The sequence below is a fragment of the Crocodylus porosus genome, unplaced genomic scaffold (assembly GCF_001723895.1).
Source record: "Crocodylus porosus isolate Cpor-Errol unplaced genomic scaffold, CroPor_comp1, whole genome shotgun sequence".
NCBI classification, from domain to species: Eukaryota; Metazoa; Chordata; order Crocodylia; family Crocodylidae; genus Crocodylus; species Crocodylus porosus.
This window is the reverse complement of record NW_017728951.1, coordinates 13101243-13124720: the sequence shown is the minus strand read 5'-3', so window position 1 is coordinate 13124720 and position 23478 is coordinate 13101243. Positions and strand designations below refer to the sequence as shown.

The 23478-nt window shown below is 42.0% G+C and overlaps 1 protein-coding gene across 2 annotated transcripts in view; it reads right to left on the bottom strand.

Annotated features, from left to right (window-relative positions):
- The window catches only part of RGS10 (regulator of G-protein signaling 10), a 27713-nt gene continuing 4235 nt past the window's right edge, over positions 1 to 23478 (bottom strand). The window contains exons 1-5 of one of the 2 annotated variants that reach the window (XM_019556234.1): positions 22287 to 22626; positions 17155 to 17273; positions 15521 to 15607; positions 6656 to 6799; positions 1 to 1879 (exon numbers count right to left, since the gene is read on the bottom strand). In XM_019556234.1, the coding sequence (XP_019411779.1) occupies positions 1736 to 1879; positions 6656 to 6799; positions 15521 to 15607; positions 17155 to 17273; positions 22287 to 22293 (501 nt within the window). In that variant the 5' untranslated portion in view covers positions 22294 to 22626 and the 3' untranslated portion in view covers positions 1 to 1735. Of the gene's footprint in view, positions 1880 to 6655; positions 6800 to 15520; positions 15608 to 17154; positions 17274 to 22286; positions 22627 to 23478 lie in introns of those variants that run through there. The other variant, XM_019556233.1, reaches the window with a different exon arrangement.

Here is a 23478-nt window from a genome sequence, read left to right as displayed (position 1 = left end):
TCATATGCAAGACTATTTATAGATTTCTCCTCCTAGAAAATTACAATGTAGGTCTGGCTTTAAAAAATGTTGATAGCAACGGTAATGTATAATACATAACTGACCTTCGCCAGAGAGAGAGAGAGAGAGAGAGAATTTAAGATAATCAAAAGTTAATTGTGCCAGCTGATTAGACAGCTCATAAAAAGATGTCCATGAAAGCCTGGTACAGAAAGTCTGCACCAAAAAATAAGAGAGTAAATAACAAGAGAATGTGAGTCACAGCCAGACTATACACAATGAGCCTTGTAAATAAAAGATGCCAGCCAATATGTTCTCCCAGTTTTAAAATGCAACTTCATAGTTCGGCAGTGAATTCACGAATTCAAAAAATATAAACACATTAAAGAATTTATGCCAAGAATGTTTTGCAACTACTCCAGACTGACCAGGAGGACTCATTGGTGCAGTTTTCCACCTGCTTTTTCCTTTATTGCTCTTGACATTTCATCATCAATATAATGAGTTTACCTCTGCCCAGAGAATACCATCTCAAGCATGCCATGGAAATGGCAGTACCACATTTTAGTACCTTGCTGGTCTGTTGGAGGTATTAAAATGCGTGCACTGAAAAGCCTAAAACACTTGTTTGGGAGAAACAAAATCAGGCTGAATGAGAACAAATGATTTTAGCAAAGTAAAACTGAAGAAAGTGAAGACTGGTACTTCACGCATTCTCTGCAACAGAGCCTCTGGCAGCAGGGGCAGGATGCCTCAGGGGGCTGGGAGAAACCTAATGTTTGCCAAAACTTGATTTGACTTCAAAATTATACGCTCGCTGGCTCAAGTGCTAAACATGCACTCTAGACCTCAGAGCCTGTCTGCTTGGAGTCACAATGCCCAAAATGGGGCAGCAGCTGGCAGGTTTCTTAATGCATTTTGAGTATTGTGAAGGATACTTTTCCATCTTAATTTTTTTCATTATAGTTTCATCCTAGGTATGAAAACACTGTAATTTGTCCTAAAACGTTTGACATACTGTTTCTGTTGGCTGGCTATTGGCTTCTATCTCCCAAAGCACCTGATAGTCTGTTATGGGAAATGTCATGAAATTAGAAAAATGCAGTAATGAAAATCCTGACTAAAGAAACCCTCCTGTTATTTCAACAAAAAGGCAAATCCAAAACTGAAATAGCCTTTCAGTCTCTCTCCTAGAAACAGGTTTGAAAAATGAGGCTTACATCTTGGAGGGGGGGTTAGAAATTGGGTTTTATTAGAATTAACCCTAAAACATACGGCCCTGCAATGATAAACAGTAAACTCATCTTTGAATGACTCATCCAGAAAGTAACTTACAATGCTACTCCGTATCTGCTCCCAATAATTCACAAATATATAAGCAGGAAAGGTAAAAAAATATCAAAAGGCAAAAGCAACCCTGTCTTCCATGTTGTACGTTTGTGATGCCTCACAAAAATGCAAGTTTTGGAAAGCATTTTAACTTGTGAAATGCAGAAAATAATTCATGCTACTTAGGAATTCCCCAGACTTGCAGTTTAGGAAACAGTCTTTTCAGGGGTGTTTGGTATTAGCTATCATGCAAAACCAATTAGTCATTCAAGCCACTTAAAAGGTAAGTATCCCTTAAAAGGATGTTGTGCTTTTTCAAGCTTTAAATGCAACTGTTATAAACACAAAGACTGTTCCTGAGAGTTGAGTCAATTTTTCATTGCTTGTCCTAAAAGTCTTCTTTGGATCATGTGTTGTAAATTCTTGATGCTCTTTTTGCTGCAGATTGAGCCTCTGACGAATTCTCGTCCTGTTCCTCAGACTTCTGTTTTAGAAATATGTCTGACTTTAGGAAGCGGCTGTAGCTGTCGTACTTCATGAGATTGAATATCTGGTGGGGGAGGACAAAACACAATGACTCATAGAAAAGGAGAGAAGGAAAGTAGGAGAGTTTTAAAATGGATGTGTTCTGTCAGCACTAAAACATATTGATGAGAAAGCATGACATTAGAATTGATCTACTCTGACAAGGGATTATGCAGAACAAGCTGTATTACAGGTAGTGGTTTCACAGTCCTGCCCCTTCCTAATCTGATCAGTTTAAGAGTCAAACGGCATGCCACCTGACTGCCAGCTCTGCCAGCTAGCCTGAGATCTGAATGTCAGATTCACACATCAGCACCTCCAGCAAAGGTTTTGCAGCTGGAACTTACTTAACAATTGTCAGGACATAACCCAGCTCCCTCCCACAACAGAATTGGTTCTGCAGAGCCACCGGGAATAAAACAAACTGAAGATGTCGTGCGTCAGCGCAAGGCCTGACTCAGAACGAACAGAGGGAAGAGAGCTATGGGGAAAGAAAGGGCCTTTATGCAGTTACCTTTCTGATTGTAAACACACTTGAATATCACTGCAGAGCCTGGGCATGAACACAGACCACTGACACTAGTAAGAGCCCCTAAAATAAATACTGCAAACAGACAAGCTATCAAAGTGCAATTTTATCATAGACTGTAGTACCTGGCATAGCCAATCCTCCTTTAGAGCATCCAATGCCTAATCACACACGCATTGTTGCTTCCTCGATGGGTGAAATCCTGTTCCCACTGAAGCCAATGGAAATTTTGACACTGCCTGGAGTGGGGGCAGAATTTCATCCTAGGTGTATACTGAGGCCTCAGGTGTCTATATCCAAGAAGTCTATGTCTAATGCCAATATTAAAAATACATCATAAGAATATTTCCTTTCATAGCTGCCATTTCAAAAGAAGCATTTTCTATCTGTTTTCCCTCGTTCCACCACTTTTTCACTTTTCTTTTTCCTTCCAGGACTCTGTTTCCTGCTGCAGAAATCCAGCCTCAGGTGTTTTCTCTCCTGCTCCACCTATCTATTTCCAAGCAAACTCCTACAACACACTTATATATTACTAAAACAACAGCAAACAGATCTCTGCTGCTCCCAGTTGTCTAGGCCCTGATGGCATTTTGGTTGGACTATAAAAGGTGGGGGGGGGAAGAAAAGACAACATACTGAAACTATAACTGCAAGCCATAACTGAGACAAAACAGAATCATACCTCACCCTCTACAACTTCAGCAGAGTATTCTCTCTAAGTCGCACTTTGTGACTGACTGTATTTTACAGTGCCCAAAATCACTAATCTTCCAAGAGGAATTTTTGGATTCTCAGCTGCTTCAAGAACTAGGGTTACAAATTCCATGTGTAGCTGACTGAAACCATAGCTTTATGCGACTCATCTCTAAGAGTTAGTGGAACTGCGGTTCACTATTTGATAGACACATGACTAACTGCCCTTGCTTTTCTGAGCTACCAAAGAACATAAGCAAGGGGCACTTGAGCAGCACATGTGTGCATGAGAGCTGTAATATATCCTGTTCATTTATGAAAGACACAGGTGCTAACACAGGCTAACAGCTGCTCAGTTTTCAGATTTAAACCATTAAAAACCTCAATGTGATAATTTAAAAGCTGAGTGAACTGAAAAGGGTTTTGACCCAGGAGAGCTGGCTGGATGTATGTCCTAGAGGAGGACAGGCTTCTACCTCAAAGTACCTAATGGAAGTTTTCCCGTTATCTCTTATCTGGGGATGACCTTCATGATCAGTACTATCTAACTAGATGTAAAAATGCCTGTGCGGCTTTGTTAGTTTTTGCTCCCTTCTGTCCCACTTGCCCCCCCCACACTATTGCCTATCAGACTTTCATGGACCAGTGCTTGGATGAATAGATCTCTTTCGTACAGGGTAGCCACAAAGCACCTTCTGGAGAAGACAAATACTGCTAAGCTCAAAACCCAGTCTGGAATGGTGCAAACTGTATGTTATTTCAGAGATGCTGTAATCATGTGCAGAAAGGGAATCCCCTCTCTCTCCCCACCAGCCCTGCAGAGAAGAGATATACTAGGAGAGAGAAGATGCAGCTCCTTGGTTAAACAGTTGGAAAATCACAAGGTCTCTAGGAACCACTTAACTTCCACTTCACCCAGTGTGAACAGCAGCCCTGGTGCTGACAGGGAAAAAAACTTCATGCATAGCCTTTCTCCACGAACCGTCTCATTTCAATCCTCAGGGCCATGCATACACAGTAAACATATGGTATCTTTGAGCATGCAGCCCTTTTCCAGGAGCGCTGCTTCTTACACTGGGAGCAGCGTGGCCCTGTTCACATGTGGGTTTGACTAGGCCAGTTAGCCCATCCCATTTAATTAGCACCCCCTGGCACCACACAGGTGTGGCTTCTGGAGAAGCATGGTATGCCTAATTATTTTGCTCTGGAGTACAGTAACTGAATGTGCAGACACGGCCTAGCTGTATTCAAAAAGCTAAGTCTCACAAGCTGATCTGTGGTTTGCAAGCTATGACCCCTTCTAGTTCATACATACAGTGCTAGCAAAACCACCAACTGTTCCCTCAGGAGTGAATTATAAAACTCCTCATGACTGAATAAGGATTGAAGCAAGAGGGCAGAATTGCTGCTAGAGGACTTCCCAGCAGGACCAGACCAAAGCCTCATTCCAAACAGTGGAAACCTCCAACAATCCATAGAAGTCCTTGTTTAGTTTTAAAAGTTTACAGACATTCTTGAGTAGCACATTAATTGGACTCTACTACAGCTTGATCGAGTGCACATTTTTAATACGTGCTTCCTTCACTGTTCCCATCTATTCACCCAGGCCTTGGCTGAAGGGGAGAATATTTAAAACCTCCTGTGCTTTCTCCAGTTACATTGTCATGCCTACGTAATCACCTGCTTTGAACACTAACCTGGTTTACTGTGACACTTTCTTTCTCTTCACACTGAATTCACACATATTCTTCCAGAAAAGAATTTTCTTCCTTGCACGAAAATTAGGTTAGCAGTGAAAAGGTCTAACAGCCATCTGAAGGACAGCTGAACCTTTCGCTCCTCAATTCAATTTAATATCTGAGAGATGCTTTGCTGTTTGATGGCGTCTCTGTTAAAAATACAATTTTAACCAAAAAACCCCCGTTTTTAATAAAAACAAGACCTAGGAAACTGCAAACATCCAGCAGTCCTGAGAAGCATGCAGTGGCAGTACCCATATTCATAGGCAAGCTGCAGGCAGGAATACATTATTCCATTGACTATGCTACTGCAGTTTTAAAAAACTGAGGACATCTACTTCCAAACTATCTACAACATTTGCCCAAAGTCTTGCATTGCTCAGTGAGCTGAAATAGGAAGCTATCAATGACCCCTCTCAAGCTCTAGAAAAGTCTAGATCTGCCCTAGAAGAACAGATCCAAACCCTTCTCAAACCTATCGGGATAGTTATGACAGTCCAGGCCTGTTGCTTACAGCAAATAGGAGGTGAGGGTGGGGGGATGCTTTTTGTCACTTTTTGAATCAAAGGGCTGCTGAAACCACGCAGGGGTAAGAGTCCTGAAGCAAACTCCAGAGACCACAAAGAAGCCAGAGATAGAGTTCAGTGGAATGATCATCACTAGTGACTTAGTACAAGTGAAGGTACAGAAAAATATGGGCATGAAATCAGGTATGTAGTCATAATGGTCCAGAGAAGCAAGGTTTTTGGTTTTTTTATATGAGAAGGTACAAGTAAAGCTACACACACACACACACACGTACATGATATTTACTCGATCACAAGATGAGGGGTTTTTCACCCCCTTTTAACATGGGGAAAAGCCCTTTGCCTTACAATCGAGTATCAGGCAGCAGGGAGCAACTAGCTCTGGGTTGGGGCCAGAGCCAAAGCTGCTGCCTGCCCTTTGCTGCCTCTGCAACACCCCCCACAATGCTCCCTCACAGCCCCAAACCCCTACTGCCCTCAAGTCTCCCCCCTTTGTTGTTTTTCCCCCCTGCCACACTTCTTACCTTTGCTCTGTGCCAGCAGGCTCCGTCCTCATCCTCGCTGCAGTCTAGAGCATGGCACATACTCTGGCCCAGCCCAGTAGCAGCAGTGCTGGCTCTGTGCTGCTCTACAGGGTGGGCTGAGCTGTGCTCAGTGCCCCAAGCTGCAGTAGAGACAGAGCCTGCCAGCATGGAGCAAAGATAAGAGGGAGAATGAATTTGAGATGATCTTCCAATAATTAGATTTCATAATGGAAATGTGCAATAAATAAATACATTTACATGCATGTAAAATTACAATAAATGTATACATTTTCTGTGTATAGAACCTAATTATTGGGGGGGTCATTTTGTATTTGGATAAATCCAGTACATATCTTTTATCAGACCAACTGTATGGCTGGGAGAGAAATGTGACCTGAAGAAGGGTGCTTTGTTCTCCTCTCCCAGCAGCTGATCCAGTAAAAGATATGGCATGCAATCAGTCAGTTGATGGGTTCCCAACTACCAATAAGAAAACCAAGGAAGGAAATCTTAGCCAGCTTCCCAGGAAAGCAACTGCAGTGGAAAAGGTAGGGATATAGTGTGCAACCAAGGGTCAACTCCTATGTAAATTGTGGTTAGCATGCATCACGCCATATTTTGCATGCACATCCTGCACATACCAATGTTAGCAGAGAAGAGGTGTCCTCTAGCAGGATGGAGACTATACAACTATCCAAGTGCTAAGTTCTCTCCACCCTCTGTCCTCACTTCATTCAACTACTTACAAAACCCCGGCACAAGACATTCTACGGTGTGTAACAATTTTACCTGGTCCTGGAGTTTTTGAAACATTAGAGGATGAGGCGTCTCCAATATTGTCTCATTCAAACGGGACTGTCCTTCAACATTGACTTGGGAGGAAGCTTTACTGGACAGGAAAGTCATGTAAATTTCTTTAGCTTTTTCTTGCATCTGTAAAATGACATATGTGGTTAAATTAATATTTGCTCCTGAAATATATATCTAAGCCAAGTCCATCTCTGAGACATATAATGGGCCAATTCCTGTACTATGGGCACCATCTCATAAATGATATACCATCAAAAGAAAGACAGCATGTAGCAGGTTAATCATTTTATTTGTTCTTGAGATTTTCAAGGAGGCTAATGGAGTCAGTCACCAGATCCTATGTGGGCACCGAACCCCAACAGGTTCATTTGAATAGCCCAACTTCTGCCTTCTGTTTAGCATTCGTTCAGTTTAGGTACAGATTTATCTTTCTCTCATACAGAGATGGGGATTTTGTTTCCCAATTTATACTGTTAAAATTAACAAGCAAAGCAGCCGAGCAAAAATTAGAGAGGCACTTTCTTCTGAGGGCATTCTACATCTAGCAGTGATGTGCACATCATTTAGTTCATGCTGGAAGAAAGGCCCAATTCTCTGAAATGCTGAGCAGTCATTGACTGCAATGGGAGCTGACGGTGGTCAGCTGTGATGGATTAGGTGTGGTAAGCTTGAGACAATTTATCCGGACCCATTATCTCTAACTGCAGATGTTCTGTTTCAGTCACCTTCTCTTCATAAATCACCAACAGCAGCAATAACACTAAGCGCTCATGCAGCACTGTTCCAACTTCAAAGCCCTTTAACTACCATTGCTTCCACTGAGATCAAATGCAAGACTCCCAGGGTGTCTCTACATCCCGCTCTAGGGTGGAGAGCGGGGATGGACGGACGCTCAGAGCTGCTCTAATTAAAGCGTCCTCAGTGTCATATGTATTCAGCATTCCTACACTTCAAAATGGTGGAGGGGAACTTTAAAGCTCATTCAATGAGCTTTAGTTAAAGCGCTCTGCTGCCATTTTGAAATATAGGAATGCTGAATACACGTGATGCAGAGATTAATTAGCACACTCCAGCAGACTTAATTGAGTCTGTTCCAACGCATGCTAATTAGCACGCATCAGAGCAGAGCTCCGTCACGTGTATAGGTGCCCCCAGTGACTTGGAAGTCAGGTAAGGGAAGAATGAGCACAGCATGACAATATATTTTTAAAGCCATTTTAATTAAAAATTTCACCCTGGAATTTTTAATTTTTCATACTTCAAGCAAGTACACACCAGGAGACACTGACAGATAATTAGCTCTGAGTAACAGAACTATTCTATGTTGCATATTTAATGAGGAACAAAACTGACAGAACCACAAGTCAAAGGATTACATCTTTGATAGGAAGTGGGACTGAAGAGAGATGCTCTTGTGACCATCAAGAAATCATGCAGGCACTTTCCTGTTTTATATTTCAGAATAGGCAGGCAAGGTTCTTTGGGTAGATGTGATATCTTTTATTAGACCAACTAAATAGAGGGAAAAAGTTTTGCAAACTTTTCAGCACAAACACCCTTCCTCAATTAGACCACGCAGGCCAACTATGACTAGACAAGTTACACTAGCATAAATATTAGGATTGTGCAAAGTTTCGGTGGCTGATTTGATTTAACGGAGATTCAGCCTGATTCGGCAGCCAAATCTCCAAATCAGGAGACCCTTTAATTTCTCCAAATCGAATCAGAACCCTCCAAATTGATTCAGACATAGACAGCTTTAAGTGTTTTTTGTACATACCTCAAGGTACCAGGTGGCTCATGAATGCTGAGATGGTGAGGCAGATGGAGTGTCCCACGGGACTGGTCCCCCCACAGCCAATTGCTGAGCCAGAGGAGCACAGGGGGGGCCCCCAGTGTGCTCCCTAGCAGACCCAGCAGTGGACCGGAACTACTTCAGGTCCACTTCCAGGTCCACCACGAAGCACGCAGGGGACACTTTGCATGCCTGTGGGATGCCCCATCTGCCCCACTATCTCAGTGTTCACAAGCCGCCTGGTACCCTGAGGTATGCAGAAAAAATATTTAAAGAGGTGTCTTTGGTCGAATCACCGATTCTCTGAATCGGCATCAAATCTTCATATTCGGATTCGGCCAAATCGAATTGGGACAGTGATCCCAAATCAACAAATCAAATCATGGTCCCCTGATTGCGGCCAAATCTGAATAGAATACAACCCGCTTCACACCCCACTAATAAATACGGGGGTAGACATAATTATATCATTGTACAGGTAGGCTACCACTCTACCTAATTTCAGTTTCTGAATTAGAATAAACCCTCCTGGTAAAAGAATTCGTATACCAGTCAGTATAGCTTTGTCCAAACTATAGGGGAAGGGAATATATGTCACATCAACAGTACCAGTAGTTGCCTTCAGAGACCCGCAAAAAATAATCCAGGGATGAGCAGGAAGGAAAGAAGCAATGTCAGTGACTGAGTAGACAGCACTCTTTTTTTTTCTGTGTCAGCACTGAACCAATACCTAAGCATCATGATAAAGGAGACAATATGACTGCATAGGTTGTCTTAAAGACTTAAAACCAAGATCTTACTCGCAGGTGGTCAGTAAAAAAATCTAACAGCACTTTTCACTAGCAGATGTATGTTAGACCCTAGACCTCTGGCTAGGTTCCAGTTTGGATACAATAGAGTTTTGTCTACAGAAATCTCCCTCACTGTTTCACTTGGACACGCTATCTTCTTCATTTCCTTTCCTATGGTCAAATTCAGTTCTCAAGCATATATGTTCCCAAGTGAGGAGAATAGGAGTCCCAGATGCTCATCAGATGCCAAACTTTGGTGGTTAACAATTGTGCATGCTGTACTGCTAAGCTCGGTTTGTAACTATTGTCACATTTTACACTTGACGTGACAGTAGAAATACCTGAATACTGTACACAAAATCTGTGCTGTCAAATGAAGGTGCTATAAAAGTACATTCCAGAGAGGGGATTTTTTTTTTTACTGAAATACTGCTAAATGTTTCTAGTGGTTGAAAAGGATCACACATTGATGAACAGTTATTATTTCCTATCTGTGTTTATTTTGGAAGGAAAGGAATATTTTAACATTGTGAGGCAACACAAAGTGACATACTGGGCACGTCTACACATGCATTAATGGGCCTGAATTTTCTATACAGAACATTCAGGCTCTTTAAAGTGCTCCCTGGTATGCATCTACACATGCACCCCCATCAGGAGCAATCTGATCCTGTCAGGAGCAGCCAAGTACAAGGCGGCTCCTGCCCTGCTCTTCCTCCTCTGCAGCGGCCACGGGGAGCTCCAGGTTCCCCCAGGTACCAACCCTGGGCTGGCAGAGGGAATGGAGGCTTAGCCCTGAGCTCTGGGGGAGGTGTGGGGGGCACACTGTCCAGGATCCGCCCCCCTCCCCCACCACCATTTCCATGTGGCTGGGAGAGCTGCCTAGGCTGACTGGGAGCAATTTGCTTGTGGTCAGCATCTACACGCATGGTATGGCACATTAGTAAATGTGCCACTTTTCTAGTACCCTTATCTATAGGTACTAGAAAACAGCATTAGACTAATATATAGTGCACTAATTGCTGCACATGTCTAGACAATGATGCTTTACTGTGCATTGGGTTAGTCTAATGCACAGTTAGGCATCTCATGTAGATGCAATCACTGTTTACTTACTTTAAAAGCATATAAAAAGGAAATGCCCACAGCTAATTCTAATAAAATGTTCAAGACTATGTTTAACTCAAAAAAGATCTAATTAAGTAAGAATCATAATTCTGAGGACCATATGGGTGACAGCAGAGCTGACTACTACAAATATAAAACTGATATCATTTCCTTTGAGACCCACTAAAAGTCATACTTGGTTCATACATTTGCTCATTTTGTTTTTAACTTAAGTTTTAGAGGTTGATCATAAAAAAAATACTTTCTGTACTATTTAACCTACTGGGGTCAAGGGGAACAGAGAAGCTTCCTAGTTTAAGGAGATACTTAAAGTTTTATTTTGCAAAATGTCTACGGTACTAGGAGAGGTGTAGTAGACTACTGCTAGGGCTTGTTGTTGTTTTTGACTTCTTGAACCTGTTGAGTAGTGTGGAAGCTGGCTGCTGAAAATGCTGATAATTATAGCCAAGAATACTACTTAGCACTTATATAGTACTTCCTCTGAACAAATAGCTTTAGCTAATTAAAAGAAGTGTGACTGTAAAGAGACAGACTCAATGGGGAAGCTGTACCAGGAGTGAAACTGCATGAGTCTTCAGTTCAGCTAGAGGGGACTTCCAAAGAGGTAAAGACAGCTTGTCCTTATGGTTGCACCTCTGCTTATTAGTGACTGAGCACCACTGACATAACTAGGGAGGGGCAACTGGGGCAAGTGCCTTGGTTGCTTCCTTGGGAGGTAGATAAAAAAAATAGCTGCTGCTGGGAGCTGCATGACTGCAATTGTGATCACACTGGATGCAACGTGGCAACTGGAAATCGCTGCTATGTGATTTCCCATGCCCCAGGTGCCCAGCTGCGTCGTTACACTACTGCCAAGAACAGGAACATTTTAGAGCATTTTACAAACACAGAAATTGTCATCCTGACACTATGCAGGCCTCATGAAAACCAAGCAATATACTACTGGTCAACACAAGAGGCCATAATCATAAGTATCACGAAACTGTGTTGTATTGTTTTTTTGCTATAACTACATGTGGTACTGTTCCTTTACATGCTGTAACTTTGTGAGCTTCCTCAGGCAGCATTTTGCCTTCTGTCTGGGTCCTGCTCAGAACAATAAAGTAACCAGCCATGTTTGCTGTATGATACTCCTCTTCCCTGTGCTAGATATAACAGAAGCATTCCAGTGCTAGCTGCAAAAAAGCACTAAACCCACTTGGGCCCATATACAATGCTCAAATAGTTTAAATAAAACAACGTAAGATTATGAGGATCCAGGATTTTGTAAAGGAGGCACGGGAGCAGCAACTTGAGCTGCAAAGGTGGTACCCCCAGAGCCTAGCAGAGAACACTTGGGGCAATGGAGCAGGGAGGAGGAATCTGACTGCTGCTGCCACTGTCCTCAGCTGAGCTCTCTTTGGCTGGAGTAGTTCAGGAGTGGCTCTAGAGCCCCCGTCACCCGTGAGTCAGCTGAGGGCAGCAGTAACAGTAAGGCTGATCACTTCCTCAAATGTGGCTTGGATTCCTTGGTCTATAGGGGAGGCCATACTGGACAACAACTATGTGACCAAAAGCTCAGATACAATTTTTAGTTCTGTTGTTAAATCCAGTTCAGAATTTAAACATCCTATCAATGCAGTTACAATAAAAAGAGGATTATAAAAGCTGTATTCGGAATATGGTCCTTTGTTAGTACCACAGACAAATTAACTACATCACCATCGTATTACAGAGAATTGCTGCAGAAGTCATTTTCAGGAGTTCCATGCTATTATAAGAACTGTAGAAAATGATTTTCCATTTTTAACATTCCTGTTTAATCCTGTAGAAAACTCTAAAATAAAGCCATGCTGTATAAAAGTCAGAGCTGTAAAAGCTTCTTGCAAATCCACAATGTATTGTGAAGTATATGCTGTTCTGCTAGTTTCCTGAAGCTTTGCTAGTATTAGACTATTGACTGAATATAGTACCTAATGATTAGTACTAAAAAATTGAAGCTAAATGGAAACCAGTTAATCACTGTCCATTCAGCATGGCAATCCATCTGAGGAATCATTGCATCAGTATCTTTACACATGTTCATCATTTCCTGTATATGGGTACACAATCCCAAAATAGCAATGTAAAGGTAAAAGTACTCCGATTACAGTATTTAATAAAGGACAAGGAGGTTATTATTGCACAGTGAAATATGAAATCCTACATGAGGACTTCTCATTTCCAATTCCATTTTAGAATCCAATGTGGTGCCTGTTTAAGAAACAGAGTTTCCTAGCTCCTAGGAATGGCCACTGTAATCTATCCAGGCACATTTGGCCTACATGAAGCAAAAGATGCTTCCCATTTGGTAACCAGCTCTAATACCAGATCCACATCCCTCAGTGCAGAAACCAAATGCTCTTGAAAGAGGAGGAAGAGAGTAAGCATTTCTTGACACCACACTCTACTTTTTACACATAGTAGTAGCCAGATGATATTGTGCACAGTAGTACTCTGTGGGTGCTGACAGACATGCAGCTCCCCAGTCTAATTCATGGCACTTCACAGAAAGCACCATGAGTTAGACCAATCCTCCCGACCCAGACATTAGCTGTTGGGTCAGAAGGGTGGGGAATTGAGCTCCAATTTGGAGTTGATCCAGCCGAGGAGCTGTGTGTCTGCAGCTTCTCTCCCCTAGCCCTGCCCTCCCCTCCCAGTTCCAATGCTCTATGCATGATGGGGGAGGGGGCGGAAAGAGGGATTTGCCTAGCCTGCGCTGGAGTTGGAGTCCCCCTTCCTGCCTCAGGGGGGACTCCAATCCACCCCCTGCAATGCAGGCTGCGCAAACTCCAGCCCAAGCTCCTTCTTCTCCCCTTCCCATTGTGCAGACAGCACTGGGGCAAGGCTGAGCTGCAGCAGCCCAGCTGCCAGAGCAGACACGAGTTAACAAAAGGTGCTTTGCTTTGGAACACCTTCATTTGAACCCTCATACAGTGAGGGTTAATTTGTCACATAATCAGGGACCTTTAAAGTGTTCTACAGCTGGGCATGGTTGCAGAGTGCTTTCAAAGGGCCAATCATGTGACAAATGTAACTTCTGTTTGCACCCTGTGTTAAAAGAGTTGAATTGCTTCCAGGACTGATTTGTAATACCAAGGGGCTAGTTTCTCTCTTGTTATCATGATAGTAACTGAGCACCTCCCATGTATTTAAGATGCTTGTAACTACCTCTCCCTGCCCCTCTTGAAGAGGTAAAATAGCCCAGTTGGTCATTTCTGTGTTGGAGTATGTATGCATCCATGTTTGGTTGCATGGACCTTACTGGGAGGAAGCCAAGCCAAAGGACACAGAGCCCATGCAGTTCTAAGCATGCTGAGATCTGGAGCAGAACAATGAATTTCCGTCCCTTAAGATTTTTCTTCTAGAAATCAAATACCAAATATATATATACCGTGTGTGCATGTGCATGTGCATGCACGGGTGTGCTAACATCTGAAGTCGTTTGTTTCTTAATTGAACTGTTTTGGATTTTGGGTAGATAAAATCCAAAATATTAATTGAAAACAGGCATTTACCACCAAAAAAAAGATTGTCTTATTGAAAACTGCCATTTTGACCAATAATTTTTGACCAGCTTGTTGGACCCCACTGCTGTCTTTTGAAGTGAATGGTATAATCTAGATCCAGCCATTGTGAAAGCTCTGTCACCAATATCTAGAATACACCCTCTAATACTTGATAATTTTATGCTCCCAAAAGATATGGCCTGGAGGCTAGGGATATGACTAGACCCCACTCTAATCTCCTTGTAGCCATCAGAATACTTACTACCAATTGCACTCTATATCTGCATATCCCTCCTCCCTAAGTGCTCTGCCACCAACAAAGCCAAAATTTAGCTTTCAGGGTGCTCGTACATGTGCTGGGAGGCTGCACCAATGCACTGTAAATACCGTGCATCAGAGCAGACGTGATTAATCGAGTCTGCTGGAGTGTGCTAATTAGCGTACTCCAGCCAGTCTCTGCATCTTGTGTTTCAGCATCCCCACACTTCAAAATGGCAGTGGGGGCACTTTAACTAAAGTTCGTTGGACGAGCTATAGATAAAAGCACCCCTGCTGCCATTTTGAAGAGCAGGGACACTGATACACAAGATGCTCCAGGCACTTTAATTAGAGAGGCTTTTGGAGCTGCTCTAATTAAAGGCTCCCCCTCCCCCCCACCCCCAGAGCATATATAAAAATGCCCATAGTGTACACAGGAAAATTGTAAACGTGGGATTTTCAAAGGGGCTTAAAGAAGTTAGACACTAACACCCATTGGCACTGAAATTCGGTAGGAATCTGGCACCCAACTCTTTGGAATTCCCTTAACCAAACTTGAAGTGTCAACTGTCAAAATATTCTCAAGAGTAACGAATAGAAATTGGGCGTGAACGCCACAGCATCAGCATCATCCTTTCCTAAACCTGCAAGCCCTACGTCCATGTGAATCCTGCAAGAGTGGGACCTATGCAGTAGAGGCAGTTTTGATCAGAACTCATCAAAAAATCTCTCATTGAAATCTAAGTGAAATCTACAGTGCAGAAACATATCAACATGTCAACTTCAAGGAAACTTCTTAACAGGAAAGTGTCTAAGGTGAATCATTTCAAGTTTCTTGTTTCACACTGATGTCAGATAATTTAACTTCGATATGAGAACAAGCATCTCATTTCAACTCTCAAACTTTTTTAGCATTTGCATTATATGAAGTTACTGAGGTTTATATTTTCCTATATTTGTATAATACTTAATAGTACACGTATAATCGTTACAATGTTTCAACATTCAAAAACATCTTTTTTACTTTATCTAAACAGAACCAATTCATCATTATTGAAACAAAACATTTCTGTAGCTGCAGATCACAAGTTTTTGGAATTTCAACATGAAATTTGGTATCTTCAGTTTTTGTTTTGTTCTCATTTGGATGGGAAAAAAATGTTTTGTAACAATAATTCTGGTTTATAAACCGCTCTCGTTACAATGAGTTATGTATCCACTTGTTCAATATATTTACTTGCCTCTTCCTGAAATCCAGCTGAATAACTAGGTAGAAGAACTGTCAGATTCTCTTAGGCTGCTATGAGATCTTTTTTGACAGGTAAAGTTATTTTGAGGGACATACCTGTTTCTTATCTTGTGTTTTCTTAAATTCTTCACATGCTAACCAGAACAAAACGTTCTCTTCACTAAATTCTTTCTTTAAAAATTCCTGGAGAAGGAAAAACAGGCAAAATGTTAGACTTAATGTCAAATGTTTGTTTCCCTTCCTGCTTTTCCCCTATTTGGGGTTGGTATCACCTAAATGTTGCTGGAATATAAGCAAGCAATAGTGCTTTAAAATGTAACACTTTAGCTAGGCTTACCAGTAAGTTATATCAGTAGGTAATATAAAGAATACATTTATAACTACTAAAGTACTCAAGCAATTTAAAAGCGTTATTCAAAAAAATACATGCACTTTTTAGTAGGAAGTAAAAAGATGTTTTAATGAGCTTCACAGATTACTTCTCATTCCCGTATACTTTCAGTACAACTTTCTTTAACAACCAAAAATCTAAAAATTGAAGTGTTTCTAAATGACTGTCAGTGACAATAAATTCATTTAATGTAAATTACAGCATAAGATGTATTGAAATTCCCTAGACAGTGTTTAAACAGAATACATTCATATTTTAAAACAGAAAAAGATATATTAAAATTGTGTATAAAAGCAAAAATATTTATAGTTTTGACATATGCAATTTTCATCTTCCAATGTAAAAGAAATAAAGACGCATAGCATTATATGCTGGTATCAGTAATTCTAATTTTTAAGTGTCCAATAAGTGCTAGGCAATCAAGTCGTTTCATCAATAATTTCTTCTCGATCTAAGGACTAGGTTCTGAAAATCTTTACTTAAGCAAGATTTCCTTCTTCTTATTTAGGCAAATAATCTCACTGTGTACTGGCAAAAAGGGTTTGCAAGATCAAGACCTAACATGTCACCCTTACGTACGTGCCGGATCTCTATGATGATCTGTATGGGCAGACTGCTGCTCCCACCTGGGGCTCAAATATCAAAGCATGATATTTATGCTACAACTAACATGTTAATTGTGCCATAAATAAGCAACATGCCACCCATTCAGCCAATTTATGGCACCACCACAAAGGTATGCCACATAAAATGGAATATCTAAAATGTGGAATATCTTTGTGGCTCATCTGCATAGTGCAGGAATTGAATGTGTGGAACGCCCTAAGGGGGCCCTGGTCAGCTCAACAGCCCCAGTGCAGAGGCTATGTCTTACCAAGTTACTTAAGCTCCACAGCAATCAGTGGGACTCTTCACCTGAATAAGGACAACATGCAAGAATACATGCTGCAGAATCAGGCACCAAGAATGAATGCTGCATTACATTTTTTTAGAAGATCAGGCTTCTTTCTGCCCTGGTATTTAGCCCACTGTTACGTTTCCATCCTTCGACCTTCTGACATTATAACCAGAAAACAAATGGCAGACAAAGGTCCAACAAATTATTATTCCTGCAACCTGAGAATGTAACTCAAAAAACTAGCAGGCAGAGGACACCCCCAGAGAAGCCCAGCAAATGACCCTAATTCAACTATTCTGCCATCTCTGTCAGTTCACAAATCCGGTCATATAAAAATAAACACCCTCCTGCCATTGGTATGGTGCTTTTTTAATACAGATACACATAAAGCCTCAAGCACAGGTTAAAGTTTATGCAAATGCTAGGAGCCAAGATAACAACCCTAAATCGTTTAACTCCTTCTGGGTCCTCTAGGAGGTTCTCCAGTGACACAGCCCATCTGGCGGTTCCTTTTAGGGCCTGGTGGCTGCTGCTTGGGTTGGCATCATTGTCATTTATCTCTGAAAAAGAAACATACCAAAAATTAGTAAGAAAAGGTTAGCACTGCATTTTTTTTCTTACCATTCATAGCACTCTTAAATTGTACCTGCTTTTCTAAAAACGGACGTAAAACTGAAAACAAACAGGGCTTCTGAAATTCAGTATCTTCTTCAAGAAATGTCACAGTTGCTTTACAGCAACAAAACTCCAAGTGGCTACTATCATCATTTTCAATGGATCCATTTGTCTTATGGATGTGGAGCACAACTATGCGGGCCTCAGCTGTAAGAGCGCTGCATGGTGGCTTCTGGCATGGTCAAAATCATTGGGTGTTTTAGATCACCCATGCCGATGGTGTGAAACCAGTCTTGGTAAGCCACCTTGTAGAGATTTCCTTTATAAATGAGCACTCTCCAAGGTGAGTGGGGGAAGTGGAGGGAGAAAGAAAAGTGATGCTTTGTTTAGCAGAAGACGACCCCTAAAAATCAAGCCATGTGACTGGGAGGTCTGCTGGTGTAGTCTCCAAGCACAAACGCCGTTGGCTGATGATGCTTTTGGTCTTAAGTCAGCTGGGGTTTTGCCTGAATGAGGAGCACAGGATCCTGTCCAGGACTTCTCTGCTAGCCAGAGCTCTCACAGATGTTACAGAGTCTGCAGGGCAGAAAGAGCCTGCATAAATGCTGAATGCATAACTGACTGCCTTGCGCCAAGGGATGAGTTTATTAAACCACTGGCTGCCAAGGCCAGATTTGCTGGCGACCAATTCCCGGCTTGAGAGGAGTCCAAGCACATTACTGCTGACCCGAAGAGCTTTAAATAAACACAAAGCAACTTCCCTTGCTGCACACCCAAAACCCTCAGTCAAGTCTTTGGGAGCCTTAGCCGTGCAGGATGAGGCCTGAAACACTGTTTTAGATCACTGGACATTAATACGGCTGTGAGGCCGATTACACATTCTTTGTACAGCCAAAACTCTCCACTGTAATCAGTAAAACCTTTAATAAAAGTATCTGAATATATACAGATGGGTTGGAAGCTACATCTCTAAAGAGCAAGCCTGCTATGGACGACAGGAAAGCTTTTGGGTGAAAGTGATTTTCACTTAAGTAACCTGCTGCCCTTCAGTGGGATCAGTCATGAAAATAAAATGAACAGGATTAGGCCTGTATTCTGTCTGTAGTTTGGCCTTTCATTCATACCAGATTGATGTGTTTGTTCTACTAAACCCTTTGTTTCACCCGAATAAGCAGTGTTCAGAAATGTGGATTCTTCAATATATATTTGGATTCTACTCAGGGCTCTTCCTCAAGCACAGAGTCAAAAGCAGAGCAGATGTCTAAAAAAAATAATGCATGGCATAGAGTAACCTTGTAAAGCCCTCAAACACCAGCAGATGGCTAGAACGATAGATGCCAGGAGCCAAAACCTGCAGAAAAGCCTACTTAGCTAAGTGCCTGTAGCCTGCTGGAGGTCTATGGACAAATTTGATTTGATAATTATCAAAAGGATGTCTTGTTCTGAAAAGATAATAACCTCATCCACCCGCCACAAGTTGTCATTGCAGGAGTGTCCCTTTATGAGAGAAATGCAACTCTGCAAAAGGGTCAGATGAACTCCAGCTGCAGATGCCATCCCCCTATCATTGTGTAAGGGAAGGAGACCAAACCTCATGTTCCAAATTAGTAAACTGTTAAGAGAAATAAGATGCAAATATTTTTAAATGGCCAAACAATTGGACCACCCACTGTGCATGCACTATAAAACACAAGCAAGCCCATGACTATGCTTTGTGTAAACAGCGTCTGTCCATTGCTTCCTATGGTCTCTCCTTAGGTTAGAACTGATTACGATCCCACTTCTACAACTTTTTCTGCATGCATGCTGCTGTCAACCTGAACATAAGAGGCTACAGAATTAGACCTCTAGACTGTAAGCTCTTCAGGCAGGGCCTGGGACTTATAATATTGTATGTATGAATAAAAAGAAGAGAGGTTTTCCAGAGAAGACTCATGGTCTAATGGGAGTAGTATAAGAATTTAGGAATCAGAAAGTTTAGGGTGCTGTAGCTCTGATGCCAAGGTAAGACCTTTTAATTTCTGTGCGACTCAGTTTCCCCTTCTAGAAAACATAACGTTGTGTAGCCTGACAAATGTTGGTAAAGCACCTCCTCAAAAGTACCTACCCACCTAACTCTCACATTGAAATCAGTATCTTTGAGGATCTAGGCCTTTGCAACCCAGGGCTGGAGTGTGCAAACACTTGTACCAAAGACCGGGCCTGGTTCCCATGTTACGTGGTTATTTGCAGCTGTGCACCACAACAAAATAGTATTCCTTCACACAGAGGACAGGGCAGCAGAAAAATCAGACCCCTATATGTATAATTTACCAAGGAACAGATCAGAGCTGGATTCTATTTTCTTTACCCAGCCAAACTTTAAGCAACGTCTGATGGTTACTCATCATTTTTTTAAAAAAGGACGGCAGAAGCACATAAATTGAGAGATGAGTGGCCACCAGACACGAATACACACGTGTAAGAAAGAGGATGTTGAAACTTGACTGCCATGAGAATCCTAGGCTAGAGTTGTGCTTTGGTTTTGCTAAGATCTCTCCAAGACTCAGACTACAGACAAATACTCTGCCGGCCCTGTGAACGAGCAGAGAACAAAAAACCCTTCCCCTGCCTTATCCTGCTCCTCAAGCGCTAGCAGAACTGCAAGTCTCTAGTAACACTGGCAATGCTAGATTACCCAAAATGGGCATGCAGGGGTGGGGCTGCACGTTCATACAACTTAGACAAAAAACGGTCCAGGGAGAACAGCATCCTGCTAGGACCGGAGCACGGCCCCGGCTGCCGAGCAGAACCCCCCCAGAGCTGCGGTATTAAGTGACGTTAGGCTGAGTCCTGTGCTAGACTACTATCACCAGGACCAAGCTACCCAGTTTGAAGCCATCTCAAGTACAGGCACAGCAGTGTAAATATATCCTACATCAATACTGAGCTGAACCTAACAACACTCCATTTTCAGGTGGTCTTCAGAAATGTCCGTAAGAGACACAAAAATAATTCCCCTCTTCTGCACAATTGTACAAGGCTGCACAAGGTACAAAGCAGAAAGGAGACAGGCCCTGAACATTTCTACTGATATCAGAATTACATTCGAGTTTCCTTATACAGAAATGTAATGTGTTCCCCCTAGCTCAATAAACTGGCAATCACAAACATTTTTCCGATATAAGAATTGCCACCAATAGGATCAGAGCTCTCATCTTTACATACACACAATCGCTTAAATCCATTTGATCTAGCAGGCTGTGCACCACACAGAGAATACTTCTTTTTGTCTTTAAATGGGCAAAAGGTTTAGTGCAGACCTTGCCCAGTAAAGTTCAACTGAGCTCACAAATGTCTTGAGAAAAAAAAGTCATACTTCCACTTCAGCAGAAGCTATATACAAATCTTTTGAATAAGTTATTTTTAGAACATAATGGCACAGTGTGTTTTATTATATGATTCATCCTTGCTAAACCTTATTTATCCCTCTGTTTATCATCATTTATAAAGATAATTTTATTTCCTTGGATGCCTTGCAATAAGCTGCTCTGCAGTTTATACCTAGAAACTGTGAGCTTAATACCACCAATACCTGTTATCCAAACCAAATGGGATAAGCTGCTTTTTTTAAGCACAGAAAATTATATGCACTAATACAGGCAGTACAGAAAAGCAGCCTTTTACTTCTGAACAAGTAATAGATAAAAATGTGCATTCTTCTTGCCTTGGCGCAAAACTCTCTTTTTAGCTAAACTAGGAAACAAACACATATGTATACAAGATGCAGTTGTACAGACTTTACTAGAGCGAAATTTCCCTGACTATACAATACAATTGCTTATATTACATGCAACAGCCAGAGGTTTATACAGAGCTAAAGATTAGGCAGTTATGGTAATTACAGCATTATATCAGGGAGGAATCCTATTCAAACTCTACTAGTCTATACACAATAATATTGCATAAATAAAAAGGCATATGCAATATTTAAGAAGTTTCTAATTATCAGATATAACAGTCAGGGTCTAAAGCAACACAGATTCACATTTTACAAATAAGCGGTTCCACTGAATCAGTCATGTCTGATTCATATATAAACAACAGCTACATGAAATTTTAGTAACTGAAATATCTAACAAGTCAAATGAAATCGTCAGAAAGGGACCTTACAATCACCTTTTATCCCCAAACATCCTGTACTCAGGCAAACTTCTTATCAGAGACATTCATTAGAAAGTAACAACTCATACCTCTGGGCATTATTTTAAAAGGACAATGACAGACAGAAAAGATAGAAAGGCATCAAATAGTAGAAATGCACATTCAATATTTTCAAAAATAAGGATGAGAACATGATTCAATGAATCAGGTGGGATTTTCAAGCGTGCCTAAATGACTAAGAAGAAAAAGTCGTAATGACATTCGTTAAAAACGGGTGTGCTTAAATTAGACAGACACTTAAAAGAAAAGCATGGTGACTATCTACACATGTAAGAAGCCTTTCCTACGTTGTGCTTTATGGCAACATGCAAAACAGCACAAACCCATGCACATTACTGAACCTTATTAAAGCAATCACCTATTTTAAACCTTTTCTTGGGTTTTTTTTTCTTCCATTTTGCAAACTTACTAACAAAAGATCCATCACCAGCTTATCAGTCACACATGTACCTGGATAGCATCTTATAATGAGCCGTTTTGCTTTGTTTCCACAGTTGAAGCGAAATAGCGACACTATATTAAGGAAATCCTTTGCCAATCTTTACTTTGAATCAGGCCTGGTTCTTTCCGAACATTTGCAAATACTGGCATAGACTTCTTTTTTTTAAATAAGTGCTCTGAGCGTATTGCATTTTCCTAGGATTACCAGAATGCCTTCCCTGTTATACTCACCAGTCTGGAACTAATAACCAGCCGTTATAAAACAATGGGAAACTGTTCATTACCATGTAGCTGTAGAAGAAAAATTCCCTTACTTTCCATGTATCCAATTGTCACCCAATAAGTCCCATATACCAACTTTTTCTAGGAGTGTTTTAAAGAATCCTGTTGCTACAGAGGGTCGTCCTTTCCACACTTTGGTATGTCAATGTTATAAACCTCAACATCCTCTTTTGAATGTCTCTAAGAACAGATGGCTACTGAAGTCCAGTTTTAACTATAAGGAAGGAAATTAAAAGGATGTTCTGCTTTTGTAGTACCTCTGGAAACATTCACTATATAACCTTTATGAAACTCTATTAAAGCCATACTCAGTTATTCGCAGCAAGCCTTTAACATGCCTGTGCAAGATCATAATCTTATTGCCCACTGCAGAAATAAAATTGCTCGTTAGGATCCTTCACTTGTTCTTTTTTTTAATCCTAATTCTTTCACGCAGAATGACACGATACGTTGGTTTTCCTGAGCCACTGATCCTGCTGTGCTGAAGAAACTCTGCTGCGAGACGTCCTGCGGTCAGAAGCAGCTACCCTTTGAGAGCGTGTCTGAAAAACGGCCTTGTAGGCTTCCCTATTTGGGATGTCTCAGCGCTTTCCAGATCAAATGTACGGCGGTGTTTCTAAATGTCAGCTCTGCAAAGTCAATTTGGGATCTGAAAATCAAGCAAGGTTCCCTTTGGTTTGCGTTTCACCACCACTAACAGGCAGTGAGAAAGGAATTAGCATTTGTCGCTGCTGTATCTGGTGACAGACATCCCCTTCCTCCCAGGCACAGCTGCTGAAACGGGAAGGATTATACTGCACAAAAAGGGCAGTTTATGCATCCTGTGGCATCTGATTTAGATTAGCCTCACAGCACCGAGGCAGTCCCACACGGGTAGAGGCCATCCCTATCGGCGACGCGGCAAACGCAAACATTAAAAATACGTGTGTGTCCCCCTCCCCCAGCCGGGTTGTCCTGGCAGCTGTTAAACACGAATTTAAAGGCGAGGGCCGCGCCGGCCGCAGCGCCGAGTCCGCCTCACTAAAGGGGCGCAGCCGGCCCGTCACCACACGGCGGGCAGGGCGGCGCGAGGTGGCCCCGGGCTAACTCCGCGCTGCCGCGCCCGCGGGAGGCGGCTGCCCCGGCACAAGCGACCCGCGCGGGCCCTTCCTCTTTCGCGGCGAGCTCCTCCGGCGGCGGCAGCGCGGGGCCGGCCCGTCTCACCTGAGGGCGGCCGCTTCCTGC